This window comes from Scardinius erythrophthalmus, assembly GCF_964197995.2.
Source record: "Scardinius erythrophthalmus genome assembly, chromosome: 2".
Lineage (NCBI taxonomy): Eukaryota > Metazoa > Chordata > Actinopteri > Cypriniformes > Leuciscidae > Scardinius > Scardinius erythrophthalmus.
In genome coordinates, this window is record NC_138222.1 from 48,047,518 (window position 1) to 48,068,855 (window position 21,338).

General features: G+C 38.1%; 1 protein-coding gene across 1 annotated transcript in view; it reads right to left on the reverse strand.

Annotated features, from left to right (window-relative positions):
- Nucleotides 1-927: 927 nt before the first annotated feature.
- poln (polymerase (DNA directed) nu) overlaps nt 928-21,338 on the reverse strand; it is a gene marked incomplete at both ends in the record, with an annotated part of 40,434 nt that continues 20,023 nt past the window's right edge. The window contains 10 exons of the mRNA XM_081389905.1: nt 928-1,020; nt 1,394-1,455; nt 1,880-1,947; nt 4,569-4,644; nt 4,724-4,834; nt 8,105-8,236; nt 10,746-10,828; nt 11,882-11,993; nt 16,662-16,739; nt 17,838-17,895. Coding sequence (XP_081246031.1) covers nt 928-1,020; nt 1,394-1,455; nt 1,880-1,947; nt 4,569-4,644; nt 4,724-4,834; nt 8,105-8,236; nt 10,746-10,828; nt 11,882-11,993; nt 16,662-16,739; nt 17,838-17,895 — 873 coding nt within the window. The remainder of the gene's footprint in view (nt 1,021-1,393; nt 1,456-1,879; nt 1,948-4,568; nt 4,645-4,723; nt 4,835-8,104; nt 8,237-10,745; nt 10,829-11,881; nt 11,994-16,661; nt 16,740-17,837; nt 17,896-21,338) is intronic.

A 21,338-nucleotide genomic window follows, 5' to 3' on the forward strand; every position in this document is an offset into this window, starting at 1 on the left:
GAAACAGTTCATAGTCATAAGTAACACGCAAGGCTCAAATAATTTGTGCAAAACATGATCTCATTATTGACCCCCATTACACATTCTAAAGGATCTTCTATGCCAATTCTCAGTGAGTACTGAGCATTAATTAATGATTTTGAGAAAGAACAAACAGATCGTGACCTAGCATGGTAAAATACTCTCAGTGCCAGACCTTTAAGACAGGCTTTCAGTGATATGACATTAAGAGAGGGTAACTTATAGCCTTTAAAAACACAACAGCAACAAGCACAGAGACTGGAACATTTTTCAAGGGTGTGTTTGTATTGATAAGGGGCATTAAGATCTGACGCCACAGACGGACACTGAAAATCTGGGTCAGTGTGTGTGTGGACTGTGTACATGTGAGAAAGGCCAGTGGGTGCTGCTAAACGAGTTGTGAGGTGCCGTGGAAACGGAAGAGATAAGATTAACAGGTTTAAAATGGAGTGAGCGAGACTCACTAAATGAGGACTGAGTTTATTAATATTCATTCTGAGACAGACGTTCCATCATAGCAGCTGAGAAACAGATAGCACTGCCAGTAATACAGCTGAAATGAAGCCTGTTCTGGACAGAGGCTCATGTTTATTTATTCACTGAATATGTGAGTTGACAGATTTATTGAATATAAGATGCACAAACATTGAAAATGAACAAAGAACAAAGATTTATTAGCTACTTATATTCTCATGCAAAGAGATATAAGCCTCTGAACAGAGAGAACAACAACAGAATAACAGTGAAAGGCTAAAAATTAAATGAAGGGAAGCCCCCCAAAATAGAAACTGGTACGATCCAGCCTGCTCCTACCGTTGCCCTCGGATACATCAGCAAGAAACAAGAATTGGGAACTGCAGCAGCTCGGTTACCATAGTAACGGGATGGCGAGGAAGAGCGGGAGACTCAGACAGAAGTAGCTGTAGTGGTGCAGGGGAGGTTCATCTCGCACATTGAGCCCCATGACCGTCCTGTGGACAGTGAGACTTTGAGGGGCACCTGAGAATAGAAAGAAATGAACTGCCATCACTAGATCATCTATATCTATTGACCTACATCTGCTGCATCGTTTACGCTAGTTTTATAGTAAATTAAAGTCAGGCTGTAGGATGGAAGGCCATCTGGAAATGTAATTCAGCTTAATTAGGTTACCAATCAAACGCTGTGACACAGCAAATCACCTTTGTAGTGGACAAATCTGTTTGATAGTCTTTCTGATATAATTAAGGCTTCTATTAGAGCAATAAAATGCTTCTGAAGCAACAAGGAAGACTCTGAATAGATCACAGCATGTTCTCTACATCCAGAAGCTCATCTTCATACTAAGATAAATGATTGTCTTTTAAATAAAGCTGTGTGGATGTTCACTTACAGAGATATTCACTTCCAAATCGGCAATGTGCTGAAGAGATTCCATGGTCGTCTTCACCAGCACTGTTCACCAACATAAGATTCACAATTTTGAATGGAAATCACTTTTTGTCTCTAAACCAATATTCTGGGTAAAATACTAGTTATGCTCTTTTGACAGCATTTGCAGCTTAATGTCAATTACCACCATAGTTATTAGAGCTAACTAAAATTATTAAAACATTTTTGTTAAACTAACTGATTGAACTAACTACCTAACTAACTAACTAACTGAACTACAAATTAAACTAAAATAAAAATATTTAAAAAAGCTAAATCAAATTATTAATAAAAACTATAATAATATAGAAATATTATTAAAATAAGACTGATTACCACAGAAAATAATTCAGAGATAATTTACACAGAACTAGTTGAAATTAACTTGTATTTCACCCAGAATATTCCTTTCATGTTCATATAACAGGTCATGTGAGGTTTCCCTCACCAGCAAACTGTTCCAATTGTGAGATCTCCACTTCAAACAGCAGCTCATCATGGATTTGAGCTACCAGCCTAAAAAGATCAAGACACACAGAAACTAGAACAGAACTATCAATCTCAACGTGGGGATGTAATGACCAGACCATGACCACTAAACCATGATGCGTTTAGTTTCTGGAATGTGACGCCAATATTACATTAAAAGGTTCAGTAATCTTATTGCTCTACATTGGTCTGGATGCCATCTACTGCAGACATATCTCATAATACTCACTGAGAGGAATCGAAAGAGACTTGGAGGGAGGGGTGAAGAGATAGAATGAAGAGGGAGGGATAGAGAGATGCTAACAAAGATAAATGACTGTAATATAGAGCTGCACTGCAAGTTGAGTGATTCACACAGAGAGGCTAAGAGAGAAAGACAAAGAATATCAAGGGATATGCAGAAAGAGAAAGTAAAGATATCTGTGGAGAAGAAATAATAAAATATATAAATACAGGGGTTAAAGTGAAAAAAAATCCTGAGCCTGACATTTTTTTGGGAGGCGGAGGGCGGGGGCCGGGGGGGGGGGGGTGGCTTGGGCTTCATTAGCACCATTTATTTTCAAGCATGTTAATGGCATATTTTTATGAATGAAGACCAGTATCACTGATATAGCTACTTATGTCTCGATGAAAATTTATTTTTCCAAAATTTGAAATTAGGCTTAAAAAATAATAACTTTTAATTTAAGTAGCCTAAACTTAAAACAATCATCACTTAAACCCATAATAAATGTCATATTTACCTGTACCTTACCTGTCTAACCGATGTGAATTATATAGAAATTGAATACGTTTATAAAACAGTCCGCACTGCATAAATTATATATGTATATATATATATAATGAAAAATAGATTAATCCTTAAGCGTTGAGCAGTTAGTAATTTTCCCATTGTTCTTTGGATAGCAACTTTACTAACAGAGAGAATTGCTGTCACTTTAATACCCGCCGCTGCTGGCAGGATCTCAGGCATCTCATTCTCTACTCTTTACGAACTATTTAAGATTGTATTTAACTCATTTGACTGTTCTTGTGAAGATACTCGACAAAACTGTCATTTTGGCATAAATGTGTGTTATGGTTCGTACAAGCGCGAAAGAGAACTCAATGGCGCACTGTCGACTGCGATACTGGCGCGCGTCTTTCTCTGTGTGTGTGTTTCAGGAGGACATTCATTCACTGACAGCGCGTTCTCTTTTGTCTTCTCGCGCATTGATAGTTTAAAACATTTGCGTGAAGGAGCATGATCATATAATCCAAAGGATGACAGAAAGAACGGACGCTGCGATAAATATTTTAACATTAAAGCTGGACAAATGAATCGCATGCGTTTATGACAGCACTAGGCTACTTGTCATACATTGCTGACAGAAAATGCTGCGGTTTAAAGTGGACTCGTTTTCATGGTAGGCCTACACAGAATGTTTTTTTGTTTTTTTTTGTAAGCTACACAGAATATTTAATTAAATATTAAAATTAAAAATTTAGCCAAGTCTGAAGTTACCAAGCAGCAGTGTATGTTAACGTTAGCTCAGTTATCAACAGGTGTACAGAAAATATGATTATCCTGACCTGAACTAATTTACTGAACCAACTCACATCTCCTTTCTTTCTTTTCATCCATGATGACATTAAAGTCACCTGTTGTAGTTTCTGCCGTTTCATCGCTGTCTGTGCTGCAACCGCTACTTGCTCATTAGAACATTCAGTGAGCTATTTTACACAGGCTCGGTCCTGCTCCTCTGTGGCAATGACGGCGTGCGGTTAAACATCATAACAAACTAATTTGAGTGGGGGTGGGGGGGACAATGGGATTTTGGAAAGTGTCCCCATAGGAAATTACGCCCGTGGGTAGGACATCATCCCCAAGCTTCATGAACTAGCGCTCCTTTCCCCGACAACGCTAACGTGACGTATAAATCTCAACCACACTGTGTTGCCAGGCCCCGCCCTGCTCTGCTTCTGATAGGCTTGCAACGTTAGCAAGAGCTGCGTTCCTTTCATATGATTGGTAGGTGAAATCAATTGACTCGAAAATATTGAACCGCATGCAAGTTTCAAAATTTTTTAATTTTTTTTCTCCCTCACGGCCGCACGCCGGAGATCCGGCACGGTGCCGGAATACTTTAAGCCCTGTAAATAATTTATAAACTTTTTTAAAAATGTATTAGCATGTCTAAATTAGCATAAACCTAGACTAATAAATTCTGCAAAAGTACTGTTCATTGTTAGTGAATGATGCCTAATGCATTTAAGGGATAGTTCACAAAAAAAGAGAAAATTCTGCCATTATTGACATCTTCGTGTCTTTCTAAACCTGTATGACTGACTTTCTTCTGTGGAAGATAAAAGAAACAGCATTTCTCAGTGTTTACTCGTTCACACAACAGAGGTCAGTGGTCACCAAAGCAGTTTGGTTACCAACATTCTTCAAAGTATCTTCTTTTATGTTCCACAGAAGAGAGTCATACAGGTCTGGAACAACATGATGGTGAGTAAATGATGGCAGTATTTAGTGGGAACAATCCATTTAACTAATTGAACCTGAATGTAAAATGTTACCACATTTCCCAAACACAAAATGTAGTATTAACACATGGGATTATAAGAGGGAGTGGAAAACTGGATGGATGAACGGATGGATGTACCTGGCAGTGTAAGAGGCAGAAGACACTTGAGAGCAGATTTTGATCATGGCCATTTTGGCTAGGTCTGCAGCTGAGCCTGAAGAATCACACACAGTCATTGTGACAATCACAAATGCCACACACACATTACAAACACAAGTAGAAACACACAATACCCTGTAGTACAAAGTTGACAGCCTGTCTCTCTGCTTGGTTTCGAAGGCTCCAGTCAGCAGAGTGAATGTGAGGGAGGGAACGGCGCCTTCCCATTATGGACTTCACAAATCCTAAGGCATCAATAAGAAAGAACATACACAGCAACTTATACACACTTTCAACCTTATTATACTCAGTCACTCATTCACACAGACTCTTTACGAATCACTCATGCCAGTGCATTCCGGGGTAAGGCAGACAATAGGTCAAAAGCTTTACGCATAAACCCCTGATGGAAAAGAGTGAGGTCAGCTGGTGGACTCATTTGGAAAATCTTTTTCCCAGAAGCACAGAGACGCCAGGAGTTATGGGACACAAAGAGAGACCACTGCATGTATATGTGTAAGTGTCCAGGAATGTGTGTGGCTCAGTGTGGGCACATCATATGTACTGACAACACTAATGAGACATCACTGGAATGTGCTACTGTGTTTCTCTGCTATTGAGGATTATGAGCACGTGTGTTGTTTCTGTGTGTTTTGTCAAATGTGAAATGTTTGTCTGGCGTATCCTCATCGAAGTGTATGACAGTAAGTCATCACCCGTTCATGTCACATTTCCAAGTTTGTGTGCTGAAATAACATACAGTGGCCGCATATATTTGGACACTTAAAGGGATAGTTCACCCAAAAAAAAAAAAAAAAAAAAGTGTCAAAATTTACTCACCCCCAACATAATTCCAAAACCTGTGTCTATAGCCCCTTTCACACAGAGATTCCGGAAAATACACAGACAAAGAGACACGGGATTTGACCCGGGTTCGTTTGATTTTGGTTCATTCACACTGCCAGTGATTTTCCGGAATCAGAGAGTGCGTTCACACACAACCCGTAAAAATCCTGTGAAGACACGTGACATTGATGTGACTTTAATGTCTCAGCAGTGTCTTAAGTTTGCTTATGAGCTGCGATTTCTCTCTCGAGAAACCATGCTTGTGCATTTCTCTGATTCGATCATAAACTTGCGTATTACGTACCGTTTCACAGCTGGCTAACGATACCGACTTCAGCGTCATCACTACGACACGGCATTATTATAGCTTTTGTTCACACAGCGCGCGTTCCGGGACTGAACACGGCAATGTTACTAGGTCCCCAACCCGGCATCGATCCCGGCATCAATCCTGGGTCGTGTTTGCGTTCACACAGAAGGCACTCTGGCAATTTGCCGGCAATTTCCCGGGTTCAAAGCGCTGTGTGAAAGGGGCTTACATAACACAAAAGACAATTTTGTGAATTTAACTATTTTTGTCAATACAAAGAAAATTCAGTGGGGTCCAAAAAAAAAGAGAAAGTATTATATTGGCAAAAAATATATATAAAATAATATTTAAAAAATATATATATATTTTGGGTTCCACAGAAGTCAGTCAGTCACAGGTTTGGAACGACGCAAGTTTCAACAGAACTTTCATTATTGGGTGAACCATCCCTTTAAGACACTTCATTTTATTTCATTGCATTACATAAAATATAAAACCAATATACAATAAAACCGTATTTGCAGTTCTAACCAACTGTGACCATTTCAGGGGATGTATGACATCAACTACCCTCAAATTCAGGCAGGCGTCCTAGCAGGTCAGATTAATCACCATACTATTTGTCAAGCAGAAATTGTCCAAACCTCTTTTTGTAAAAGTTATTGCATTATAAGTGAGTTTATGTTATTTCTTTAAAAAAAAAAAAGTAATTTAATTTGATATTTTGTTCATGAAATGACACGCATACGTTTTTGTGTAACTTAAAGGGACAGTCTGCCCAAAATGAAAATTCTGTCATCGTACGAGACACAAAAGATATTTTGAATAATGTTGGTAACCAGACTATTTTGGTGACCACTGATTTCCATCATATGAAAAAAAAAAAAAAAAAAAAAAATTGTAATTCCTCAAAATATCTTTAATAGTTTCATATAAGTAAGATACAGGTTTGGAACAACATGGGTGTGAGTAAATGATGACATACTAATTTTTGGATGAACTATCCCATTAAGTTTCCAAATACCTTTTGGGGTCACTGTAGTTCAGGCCCTCCATCAAAGCATGCATCAGCAGGTAATAAGTAATTCTACTTTTCACCTCTGAGAAAGATCCTGTATCAGTCTGGTCTCTTTCACATTAAACTACATAAAATCAACTCTCCAAATCAAAAGACAGCACATAAAGTCTCCCTGAATGGAAGATTAGACACTATCAGACTCCTACTGGAACACCCTGTTCTAGAACGGATTACTGAGAGAGAAAGCTCAGGCTTTTTTCCCTTCTCAATTTCATTTTCTTGAATATCTTTCTTCCCCCTCAAAACCTGATAAATTTCCCAGCAAAATGATAGCAGGTGTTCTGTTGCTGTGCAGGAATGTCAATATCTCCAGTATTGATCGTGTAATGAGCGCACTTGGCTGGAACTTGCAGTCCTGGACCTTCAGTTTCACATTCTGAGGTGCCTGTTTGATGAGTAACTCTGAACACTCATTTTATAACCTATATGTGAATTTACAGAATGCACTAAACGAGATCATCAGCTATTAGAACAGGAACACTGACAATAAATATATATTTTTTGGATTGTATCTGACTGATTTTCTGATTGAATACAATGCAATACAGTGAAATCTATGAAATGTTTGATAGCAAAGGTAATGTCTAATGTCAAAGGTAAAGTCTCAGTAATTTTTCATTGATAAGAGGGAATGCTTTCTCTCTTAGTTCGCATAATATTCATGTCCCCTTTAGATTTCAGCTGACATGGAGAAGATCTCTTTCAAGGACAATAATTTTCCACTCCATTGCCAGTTAAAATATACCCATTGGTTTTTACTACTAACCAGTTTATATAAAGTAAACACAAAGCACTGTACATCACAGTAGTAAGATAACTCTGTTTATCAGACTCAATATGATAATGCCTGACGAAGATGTAGCAAGCTTATATATGCCATTACTATGGTATCTTTTCATTAATTTATCTTCTGCATTGGCATACAATGTATGATCATTTATCATGCCAATACAGCACACCAAACTAAATTTACATTTCAAATTTGATAATAATAGTAAATATGGCCAGTAACCTGCCTGCTGGATCTTGTTAAAGCAACACTGAGGAGAACGTAGATAGAATATAAATGGCAGCAGCAAACGTAACTGTGAGACGCAGTAAGAGAAGTGAAAGAATGAGTGTGAGCGACTTTGTGTGAAGTTCACACAGTGGTGTAAAAACCATGATGTGTGTAATATCAGTAAAAGTGAGTCCTAACGGCAGCTCTAAACACAGTGAGTTTTATAAGTGAGCGTTAGCTGCTGTGCTGCCTAGTTTCTACTCTCCATTTATCACACACACCGTGTTCGTGGCAGTGCTGGATGATGTGCTGGATGAAGGCCGGCACCTCTCTGTACGTCTGTAGGAAAGAGTCCTGAAAACGGCTGGCCTCCTCTGCACTCACACCCAGAATACTTGATAACCGCTCTCTTCCTGTGTGCGATGGTTGTGTGCGAGAAAGAGGGAGAGAGTGTCAGTGGACAACAGCATGAGAACAGAAATATTCCAAGCTTAAAACAGTTCAAGGTGAGACAAAAAAAGACAAAATTAGGTGAGGCACAGAATTGTTGGTTAGAAAAAGGCTAAATCCATTCTCCCAATGTTGCTATGGCAACAACTACCATGACAAAAAATGTGATAAAAACATGAGAGCACTAAGTTTGACCACTAACTATAACTTCTGATATTGCGTAATATGTGATTTAACATGTACAATGCAGTTCAAAAGTTTGGGGTCATTAAGATTTTTTTTTTTTAATAAATGAATACTTTTATTTAGCAAGGACACATTACCGGTATATTGAAAAGAAAAAAATACATTTATAGTGTTATAAAAGATTTATATTTCAAATAAATTGTTCTTTTAAACTTTCTATTCATCAAAGAACCCTGAAAGAATGCATCACTGTTTCCACAAAAATATTAAGCAGCCGACAGTTTCCAACACTGATAATAATAATAAGAAATGTTTCTTGAGCACCAAATCAGCATATCAGAATAATTTCTGAAGGATCATGTGACACTGAATGATGCAGCTTTGCCATCACAGTACTAAATTCATTTTCTAAATATATTCAAATAGACAAGTTATATAAAATTGTATTAATATTTTACAATATGATTTTTTTTTCCGTTTTTAATCAAATAAATGCAGCATTGGTGAGCAAAATCCACCTCCAAAAACACAAAAAAATCTTACTGACCCCAAACTTTTGAACAGCAAAAGTTTTTTTTTTTTTACCCCATTTTATTATCCATCAGGCAAAAATTCTAAGTCATGGTCATTCAGCCGACCTTTCTTCATTACGGCACACAATTTAAGGCATTATCATGTCCACAGGACAAGTAAGCTGTGTGCCATAGTTCAATACTAAAGTCTAATGATTGGTTCAGATCTCTAACCCTAATTATAGTGTTGATAATAACAGTGAAGCTTAGAAAGCAGCACTAATAAAAACCTAAGAAACACTGTAGCATTAGACATCGGGTAGCTACTTGCATTACTCCAACCATCAAAATTCAAAGAATTTGACATCAGTCCAACTACAGTAACAATTAGCCGCATGACATGCAACTTGCTTTACGCAAAGTGACCTGTTGAATAACATAGGACAGAGTTCATACACAAGAGAGACTCAGGCTCATTTTCATCTGACCTTCAGTCTGCCTGTAATTGAGATTATTTATAGACAGAGATGGAGAGTGAATATATCAAGCATGTGAGCAGGGAGATGAAGATGGCAAGAGGTACGCAGAAGTAATGAAGAGTGTGTGTCTGCATTATCACTGGTTGAGATCATTTGCTCTCTGGTGCTCCTCCTTTTGCCTAATTACTCCAACCTCTCCACCTCTAAATCATCCTTCTCTCTGGGATACTCAATAGTTAGCCTCTTATAGTCTGACCCAATTGTGTGTGTGTGTGTCCACCCCTCCCCCTCACCTATGAGTGTGTGTGTTTGTTTTTGATTATCTTCCATGCTACACCTCCTTTTAGTATTCTGTAACCATGGCAATCCATTGCTTTCTGCAAGATTATCAACATATGCTGACACTGTGGCGCTCTCACCCCTCTTCTCTCTCACTTTCTACCAGCACTCAGTCACTCAATATTGCCTTCCTCATGCTGTTTCTATTTCTCAGTTTTCCTGAGATGACAGTATGGTAGAAATGAACATGTTTCGCTCTGTCGCATCAAGCTTTGTGTCTTTTTAAGAGTGAAATAAATGGCTTATTCAGCAACTTAACGCTCACAAACACTTTTTAGTGAGCCACTTTTGAGACACTGGACTGAAAAATATAAATGAGAAAAAACAAGCAGAGATAGGTTCTAGCTGACCCAGTTAAAGTAAAGTAGAACAGTGACACCCTCCTTCAGTCCCTCTCTCTCCTCCACAAACACATAATAAGATTCTTTTCAGGCTGTAGTCATGGAAGCCAGATTCTGGGAGATCTCTGCTAGCAACCACTATGAACAATAAGCTCTCTGCACTTGACTTATAGAGCAAAGCCCTGCAGTCTGGGTCACAACTTTTCTCTTTCGTATGTATCTCTGCTTTGCCTATGCCACAATCATTCCTGTCAGGATGATATTCAAATACAGATAAGTATTTTTTGTGTTTTACTCCAACTTGGGACTGTGCACGTTCTTTCAGTGCTGTCGGGGTGTTTTCTTGCAGCTCAACAGTAATTAGTAACATGGCATTTACAGCTCAAGGGAGTCGCCATGAGCAAAGATGGCAGCAAGCAGGACTTCACAAGACTGCTTGAAACAGCCACTGGAGAGAAAGATTGCGTGGTCAAAGTTAGCAAAAAAACGAATTCCTTACAGCACTTTTTAAGGCTAGAGTTCCAATGTAAAATAAAGGATGAATATTGAAATGTTCTGTTATTTCTCTAGATTGAGGGGACAGCGTACATGCATTATGGGTAACATGGTTCTCACCAGCTCCATAAACCACAGAGTAGACGATACGCTTGGCATGCTCTCTGTCCTCCAAACTCACTGTGTCCTCGCTCACACCCTTCCTAAAGACAGAGACATAGACATTTATGTAATGAAAGTGCCAGCAGTGCTGGTATGCTGGAGGCATCAGTGTTTGTGACAGGGAATCAAAGGCTGCCAGCAGATGTCTTACTGCATTAGAGAAGCGGCTAGTGTTAGGTCAGCACTTAGACTTTATGATATCAAAATCTTGGCTCTTTGTGGCAAGCAACACACAAACATAAAAGAAGGAACATGTAAACAGAAATACTGGGATGATCTGGGGTCATTAGAAAGTAAGTTACAGAGTGGGGGCACGAAACCATCCTCACACACATACTGGGCTCATGTCAGCAATCACATCACACTTTGTCTTGACAGGCCTGTCTCCGTGTGCTATGGTAACTGTGGAGATGTGAGCATCAGAATGATCAGCTCTCATCTCTCTGTCTGGTTCACTGCACACAGCCGCAGGGTGAAAAACACAGACTGGTACTGCAGGACTCTTTGCCCTCTTCACAGCCTGTTTATTACCCTTCATGTGTGTGACAAATGGAACATCTAGCATTCTTTAAACACTTTTTACTTTACTCTCTGGGACTAATATCTTTTCATTTGTTAGCATCAACACAATTAAAAAAAATTACCTAGCACTTTCATTAAAATATAAAAGACATCAGTATAATATAGATTGCTTCAAAACAGTAATATTGTATTACAGTTTAAAATACAATGGGTTTCTATTTTAATATTTTAAAATGTCATTTATTCCTGTGATGGCAAAGCTGAATTTTCAGCAGCCATTACTCCAGTTTTCACTGTCACATGATCCATCAGATTTGGTGCTTAAGAAACATTTCTTATAATTATCGTCAATGCTGAAAACTGCTTAATATTTATGTGTACACCATTTGATGCTGATACATTTTTCTTACTGACCCTAAAACATTTTAGTGTATATGTGTCTCTAAAAACAAATATGTACAGATCAAAATGATAAAAATAAAAGCAAATATGTGTTCTGTATAAGTGTTGGGATGGTGACAGTCATACTGTGTGTGTATATGGTGTGACACTCTTACGGTGTGTGTACCCACCATTGGGCCGCCAGCATAGTGAATGCGTCTGCCTCAGGTTTCTGAAAGATTCTCAGTAACTGTGGGTCAGCTGACAGGTGAGCCAAGAGACGCAACTCCACCTGACAGAAATCTAAAAACACACTGACACATAATGACCTCCAAATATACTACACCACACAACATTTTTTATAACTCTCCTTCCTAATAACAAGATAAAGGGGGAGAAGTTAGCAGCGAATGGTGTGTGTTGGCATCTCTCCCATAAGTGTCAGTAGGAACGGTAATGCACCTATCAGCTTCTCCGTCAGATAAAAGAGAATATGAGAGAGGATAAGTAAGGATAAGTTAAGGGAGGAGAGAGAGAGTGAGAGAGAGAGAGTGAGAGTGAGAGAGTGTGTGAGAGAGAGAGAGTGTGAGAGAGAGAGAGAGAGAGAGAGAGAGAGAGAGAGAGAGTGTGTGTGTGTGTGTGTGTGTGTGTGTTTGTGTTTATACTGAAGTGACTGCCAGAGCAGCACTGACTCACCTTCATCCACACCAACACTGGCACCCAACACAGTGCCATATCCTGTTTTTGTACTATAAAATAAACTATGTGCCGTGTATTAGTGTTTGATTATGTTGAATTTAAACTGTTATATCAAGTCATTTGAGAGTGTGCTGGGCTTTATTTATTAAGATAAAAAGGGTGAGAGAGATTCTGAGAAGAGAAAGAATTATTTGGTTGTTATTTTCCTTTACTGATGTGTTGGTGTGCGTGTAACAACATTTTCTGGGAAGGAGGGAGAGACGGCTCATCTTTGGCAGAAGCAGCAGCTCAAGTGAAAGTTAATCTGATCTAAATTGTCCATCAACTGAGCGGTCGAACGGACAATGAAGATTGAGCTCTGCAGTTTGGATGCATTTCATTTAAAAAAATTAAGACAAATCAATTTGTTTATGTGTTTCCCCATGTACGATAACAGAACATTAATGGATAATGAGTAAATGAACAGTGTGAATCTAATTATGAAAGAGCAGCATGCGGCCAAGCCGTGGGACACAGTGTCAGTCAAAGAGCCAGTGAAGATTATCTGTCATTTCCTCTGCTATTGATACGTGACAGAGTCAAATGGCATGACATAATGTCAGTTCATATTTCATAGTCCTTTCTTTATAAATTGAGTCTAATAAAGCCTCATTAATTAAACCTGAAATCCTGACTAACCAGGCTTGAGGCAGTATGTGTATCTTTTGTCTTTCGATGGAAAGAACAATAAAGTGAATATTATGAAATTAAATGACAGTTTAAACTTCAACCATTGAGACATTTGAAGAGTGGTTTTTTAAAGCTAAATACGACAACATTAATCTTTTAAGACAGTTTGATGCTTCAATGAGGACCAGATGGCAACTTTGGATAAAACTACATTAAACTTTGTCCTAAATGAGCTTCTTTAAAGGGGTGGTATAATGCCCTTTTCACAAGATTTAAAATAAATCTCTGATGTCCCCAGAGTGTGTATGTGAAGTTTTAGCTCAGAATACCCCACAGATATTTTTATATAGCATGTTAAAATTGTTAATTTTTGAGGGTGAGCAAAAACGCACGGTTTTGTGTCTGTTCCTTTAAATGCAAATGAGCTGCTGCTCCCGCCACAGAGGGCGGAGCTTCAACAGCTTGCACTCACACAGACATGCACTGAAAATTTCTAAAACTTTTAGCCTTTTATATTCAAACCGGATTTAGACAATGATGGACACGAGACTCAAGAAGTGACAACATGTAGAATGCAACAGGACGTTTCTGAATGGTTAGTTGATGAATTTATGTAGCTGATGTGTAGTTATCTTCTAGTCATTGATTAGCCTATTCTGTCTTGATAATCTATAAATCGTGTTCTGGGGCGGGGTTTGTGTAAATTTTAGGGTTGGTGATGTCACTAACCCTGGAGGAATATCGTGTGGTCCCTACCAGCCATTTGTTGTAGTCCTTAAAAAGGGATTCCTTTAAAAGCAAATATCTCCCTTTGCTTTGAACTTTGAGCATTGTAACTTTGCAGATGTTGTTTATGCTCAAACAGCAACATAACACACTAAAGTGAAATCATAATCAACCACCCCTATAAATGAGCCACAGTCAATCTTTTCCAGTGGTATGATGGCTAGAAACAAAATAACAAAGAACAAAGTAAAGATTAATCTAATAGGCCTAAAGTATAGATGCAAATCACCATAACTGAATTCCATTTAGAGCTACTTAGGGAAGTTTGTCAGATTAAATCTATTCCTGTACTAGTTTTCCATTTTTATTAGCAGTTTATTAAATCGTTAGCCTCATAGCATAATTGCCTAAGTCATATTTCAATGTCTTTGGAAAACCAGAAGAAACAAAAAATGACTTAGGCAATTGTGCTATGAGGCTAACGAAATGCCAATGTCCTTGTGTCAGCATATCTTTTTAATTCAGTTCCCAGAATGATGATTAGCATGTGTATGTAACATATGAAGTGAACAACTCCATAGGCAAATATATTGACTTACTGATTTAGAATTGCCGTTTGATCTTGTGCATTTCTAATTAAAACCTCACTTATAAACCATGGAACAAACTAGAATTCAGAAGAAAATGTGAGTGGAGCTAGCCTGTGCAAAATTTTCCATCATGATGGTAAGGTTGTGTGTTAAGATCAGCGACATTTTGTGAACAATATTCAGCCATTTCAATAGGAATCCACACGAACAAGAGTTTTGTGTGATGGCAGAAAAGTTCCCATTGGACGTTCACATGATTGGTCACGCTTAAAGCTGCTTCATGCATTGCTACACTATTAACAACGGACCATTCTCTGCCCACAAAATGTATACAAAATTTCGCTAATGTGACTCCGCCTTAAAGATGTTCTGGGTGGTTACTTACTGGTCTCAGGTGTCTATGATATTCTGGTCCCTAGATATAGCTTGCTAATTTGGTGTTTTGAAGAGCCCTAACCTTAAGTAGGAGCAAAAGTCATCACTATTAGCAAACACCAATATTCATAGTTTTCTTATGTCCTTTCCTTTTAGTGCCAGATGTTGACTATGGTCCAAAACTAAATATCTAAGCATAAGAGCAAATGCCCTTTACTCCGAGCCAGCTAAATTAAGATCTATTAGATAGCACATTGAAGAGCAGTGGTTCTGTTAAGACGAGTCAGGTCTTAATGCAAAAATAGTCCCACATTGATTTATAAATTAAAAGGTGGTCTAAACATAGACATAAAAAATCAATGACTTCATAAGCAGTGTGCTCAGTTACCAGATAGATGTGTTTCCCTGTTCACAAAGATGCAAGCTCCCTGTATGATTGATTTGACAAGACATGCAATTGATCTGGTCTGAGCTAAACAGAAAAAAACTAAATAGCTATTATAGTATAGTATATAAATAGTAATATTTATATACTATTTATTTAAATAGCTTTTATTTTTATTTTAGCTTTATTTAATTTTTTGTAATTTTGATTTTGTTTGAATAATTTATTTTTATTTCAGTTTTAGTAATTTTTGCACTTCAACAACACAGCACTTCAAACTTATTTTATTTCATTACTTGCAAAGGCAACATTTCTAATTTTAGTAGTTTTATTTAAAAATAAAAACACTGAATACAACCAACAAATATATGAATGTATAAAGACAAGTCTAAGCTACCCTTTGTTTCTATATTATACAAGCTCAAATGTAATAATTAAACAAATGTAAAAATGTTTACGACAGTTAAGCTTTGGTTCTTATATGGTAGATTCAGATTTGAATCCATCCTCTCCTCTTTATCTCGCCAGTACAATCTCCTCTCACTACTGTCTTCATGCTAAAAAAACCCCCGGAAAAAAAGCCCCCTCAAAAATGCTGTGGCTCTATCTAGTTTGTTGTTTGATGCACCTCTCTCCTCAGTAAGCGGAAAGAGGGCTTCCAGTAAAACATTTATTGAAAGGTGGTATTGACTGATGGAGCAGTTAAGAAAAAGGTTGCAAGGCCTTTTGGGAATGATGGTTTTAGTTGAAAAGTACCTGATATGAAAGGATAAAGTGAAGTATTATTATATCTGATCTGAAGGCTCAGTGGAGAGTTCAGGAGAGATGCAGGGGATAAAATAGAGGGTTCTGTTCATTCTGTTCTAAAGAGGCCACCAGACAAGGGGGGAACGAGGGATGACTTTGTCCTCATTCTAGCCTCTCTGTTCTCCTTCTGGAAACAGCCGTACACATCGTACGATTGGATGTGACAAGGCCACCACAGGGACAGGAACTCACACTGCTACTGAACCAGCCCCCGCGCAAACACACACACATACACACCAAATATGCATATGTCAGCAAACACATAAAATGAATGAGTCCTCCTGAGACTTAAAAATATCAAAGAGACAAACGCCAATTAAGTGATCTCACATCACATCCCTGTGTCCCTATTTCCCTCTCATACACACAGAGTTTAAGGGGTTTGTAATAACTTTGTTGTCCGGCCAAAAGATGAGATTGTGGGCCAGAACAGGCTGTTTCAAAGGTTGTGAGTACGCTATTGCCATGGGGTTTGAAGGCTGGCCTCTTCTACTGCAGGTTACGTTGTCCTTGCCATGACACAGTTATGTAACAACACACTGACACACCTCACACACACTCAGTGCTGTCAGAACAAACAAACACATACCCAGACGCACAAGTGCTTGTCCTAAAAACACCATTATTGTTGTGCACTTCACATCACAAACCTTTACAAACTAAATAAAACATCAACAAGAGGTTTCGAAAAGAGAAGTTTGGCTTTTCAGAGACACTCACCTGCAGAGAGGAATGTCCAACCCTCTCGTGGAATGAACATGGCACGTGGGTGCACAGTCACTACATCAGGGTTCTTTCCTATACACACAACAATAACAATAAAATCATCAGTTAAAACACATAATACAAATGAGTCAGACTTCTTAACACAATATATGGTATTGTATCACAGTATTTTTGTTTAAAACCTTGTGACTGAAACATTATAAATACAATTTAAGCTCTAAAATCACAAAGCAATGTAATCAGGGATGCTTGATATAGTACACGCATAGTTATAAGGTTATATGATTTCTCTTAGATTTACATTTAGGTGACTTTTTCCATCATCTAAAGCTGTGTAATTGTTAAAAACACCACTAACTGAATAACACTGTTTTTAGCAAATCCCAAAATGAATATCTATTGCTTTCATACTGTGCATTATAATGCTGTGGCAACTAAATTTACTTAGCATTTAAAATGACTGATTTTAGTTTTTTGTATTTTTAATTTACTTAAAGCTGCAATCCGTAGTTTTTCCTCTTTGAGAAGATCTCTGTTCGAAATCTGCAATCGCAGTTATTCGCGGAATTTTCAACTTTATGTGGGTTGTGCCTCGGCAGGGCACAGCGCGGATGAATCCAATGTTTTGAGGAGAATGTGTATATAGCCTAAAGAAAGCTCTATAGGCATATATTTGTATTTGAAATGAGAGCATAAGATTAAAAATTGTTTTTGTATTCATACTCTATCAACAGAAGACCCTTTCTCTTACAAAAGCCTTGTGTAGACCCTAATTGGGGTTATTTAAGTGACAACTGTCAACACTGCCCAATAAAAAAAAGTAGTGAATCGCAGTTGAAATTAGATTAAGATGCCCAAATTTTACTCCAGATCAAGACTCGAGTAGCCCATGACAGATATACAACTATAGACACCCGTCTTCAGTGTCTGACATCCTTCAGATATTATTTAAAATGATTTAATGTGGTGCTCAAGAAACATTTCTTATTGTTATAAATGCTGAAAACAGTTGTTCTGCTTAATATTTTTGTGGAAACCATGATAAAAAATTTCCAGGATCATTTCATGAATAGAACGTCCAAAAGAATAACATCTATTTAAAATATATATTTTTTGTAAAAATGTAAACGTGCATACGCATGTGAGTTTCTAATTACACACATACTTTACCTTGGACGTACTGTTTCTTAGAGATCTGCAGTGGCTGCTTCGGAAGAGCTTGAAAATTCTACAGGAGGAGGAAAAAATCAGTTATTATCCATGTAAAATCGTCTGATTCAGTCACCCTGAAAAGCACATAACAGCGCCTTTCACATTCAATACCAAAACACAAAGAGTAGGATAAATTTAGCCCTGGCTTTAACAAATATGCAGACTTCACAGCGCTTACAAAATGCCAAACGGGGCTGCTATGGCACGATGCAGCGGTGTCTTTCCAATCAGTAAATGAGTGAGATCCGTCTCTTACTGGGGTTTTAAATTAATTTCAAACTGTCCCTGGGAAGGAATGTTAAATATGCTTTGCCCTCTATCAGTCTACTGAGGGATAAAAGACACTAATGAGATGAAGAGAATAAAGTATTAATCTGGTAAAGTCATGATAGCTTTTTGAACATGAGATCTAAACTGTTTGGCTGACAGACGGTCTGCTGTCTCTGGATCTGAAACAGACCCCTGGCCTTTTGATCTTAAAGCAGAGGGGTGGCATGAGTTGTCGGTAGTAAAACCATCATTAGTCCTACTTTTCCTCATCTTTAAAGAACAAATTAAGCTCTCAGGATCTAGGAAAAGAGCTGCTCAGCACTCAAGTGTTTGTGTGTGAGAGACAAGAGACAATGATGCACAGAGAAAGAACATGCCAAAGGGAAATGATGGGATGCCCAAATGTGTGTGAGAGAGTCTGCAGGTAAAAGGTTTGCATCAGTTTTTGTCTAAATGAAAGGAGAGTGCTGGTGGGAAGGTCCGTTCTTCTTTACTCCCAGTGCTTTATTTCAGTGGTAAATCTACAAATGCCAAGAGGGAAGAGATATACAGCTTCAAGGCCAGTCACGCACACTCTCCCATCTTTCTCATACAAACACAAAACAGCTCCCTCTCAGTTTAAACGTGCAGTCATGCGTGTCTTGAATTTGAAGTATTTGCATTCCTGAAAGTCATTCAAAATTCTTCCTGCATCAAACATCTTAAAATATCTGTGCTGATCAATTGATTGTCTTTATTCTGAATGTAAAATGTGAACAGGAACATAGTGCTAGATCAGCATTCTTACCCTCACATGATTGACTGCCCCATGTCTACATCTCTATTAGAACTGCAGTATTTGTGATACGATCCCATCCTAAGATCAGCATTGTGCTGCGGTTTTTAGCATGTGTGTAGGAATGATATGAGCTGATCTCAGGTGTGCAGTAAATCTGTTGTCTGGGTGTGATAGATGCAGGTAGTCTGGGAGAGAGGGAGAGCTTTTAATAGCAGCTGAGGCTCTCTGCTTCTATTTGAGTAGCTCTATTGATCGACAGTAATATAATACAGATAGAAGGTAGATAGAGAGAGGTATAGTGTCTCTGCACACGAGAGAGAGAAAGGGGGAGAGATCATTCCTTTCTTTCTTATAATTATTAGTAATATTACAACTACATGGCTCTCTGAAATACCTGAATCTAATTGGACAACTGTAGCATTACAGAGTCAAATTATTTTGTATAAAGATTAATAATTAACCAATCAATTTAATGTTTTTGTCCATTTATTTATTTATTTATGTATTTATTTATTTGGTATGTAGCCATGTAATATGGATAATCATGGTCAATCTGTCATTTGCATAAAATAAAACAATGTTTTGAGTATCAGACTGATCTACTGAATCTACTTTATCTACTGTATACAAATCTATTTGTTGTTATTTTCAATTATTAGGTTTTATTCCTCATTTATTTGTGACAATTCAGTATAACTATCGTCTGAACATATAGACACTAAAACAATGAAAAACACTGATTGGATGCATAAACTCAAAGATTGGGAGAAAAAGAGAAACAGGGGCTGGTTGCATAAACATAACCATTATGTTAAGACAGTGTCTAAAGTTCTAGTGTGACCCACTATCAGTTAGTCTGGGGCAGCCAATCTTACTTTTCGGTACCAAATTAGGTTAATCTACGTTTTTATGTAACCGACTTAAAAAAAGCTATGAACAGTCTTAAAGAAAAAAATGTGATGTCTAACTCGTAAGACTAGTCTTAGCGGTTTATGCAACCGGCCCCAGAGAACGAGCTAAACAAGACAGAGATGGAGGAAAGCGCAAGAGGAAGGAGCAGTGGTATTGATCTGAGGATCAGGCTGGACTCAGTGCTTCAATCTGACTTTAATCCGGCTTAATCTGGACAAAAAAAAATTCTGCTTACCATTCTTTTCTCACACAAACACACACAAGGGCACATTAACACATACATACACACTTGCACTGAAGACACATTTTTGAAAGTCAAGGCTTGAGAGCAATCTTCCATGTACGATTTATTCTCTGTAACCCTGATTCTTTCGTCCCACATTCTCACTCTCTGTTCAATTCTCTTGCTCCCTTACACACATTCTTCACTCTCATGGCAGGCGATTTTGCTAAGGTAGCGGAATTCAGACTGAAGCACACACCACTGCTCATCCATAGCTCAGCTGATCAATTATTCAATAGAGAGAGACAGGGCAAAAAGAAGTAGAGAACCAGAAAAGGGTAGGGGATGGGGGTTAAATGAAGAGTAAAACAGAGTGTGTGTGTGTGTGTGTGTGTGTGTGTGTGTGTGTGTGTGTGTGTGTGCATGGGGGGTGTTGCAGTTGTCACATCAAACAGCAAAATTTATGAACGCTCTAAAGCAATCCTTAAAGTCACCATAATATTAAAATGGACAATTTAATTTTTTTATGGAATACTGTAGTGTTTTAGACAGGGTAAACCCAGACAGATTCCGTTACAAATTTGCGGGGACCAATCACAAACTGTCTTATCCACCTGCTGCACTATTGGAGGGTTTAATCCAATCCAATTCCTCTCGACGATGCTCAATGGCTTCTTTAGTTTAGCAAACAAATCGCTCGAGTGGGTGTAAATACCACTCACTTTCATGATTTTTTGCACAACCTGGAAAAATCGCTCTATGCCATTGCTGCTTCTGCAAACCGCTGATCAATGCTCCAAACCAACACGTTTGTTGACACGTTTCCTGCCTGGAGATCGTTGGTCTGATTGGTTGAAGGACTATCCAATTGCGTACAGAGTCATTTGAACTATGCCCGTTGATCACGCCTCTTGTGCAGTAGAAAATACAGAGCAGACTCCCCAGACTAACGTTCAATCTTAAAAGATTGAGCTTGGTCTGGTGATACCCAGACTAGTAGTGTTTATTATGAGATTTATCCGGGCAAATGATTATTTTCTTAAAATTACCCTCATTCTCTTATCAAAAACATTCCCCTCCCTCTTTTCATCTCTCATCCGCCCTCTCATCTCTTTTCTAATGATGTGCGCACCAGCACGTGAGCAGGACAACCATTCACTCCCTCCCAGTAACCTGTCACTCACATGGAATTAGCAATTAGCAAGCGACAACGATTCGATCAATTCCCGATGGACAAAATCAAGTCCAGTCTTAAATTTTTTCTTGTTCAATAAGC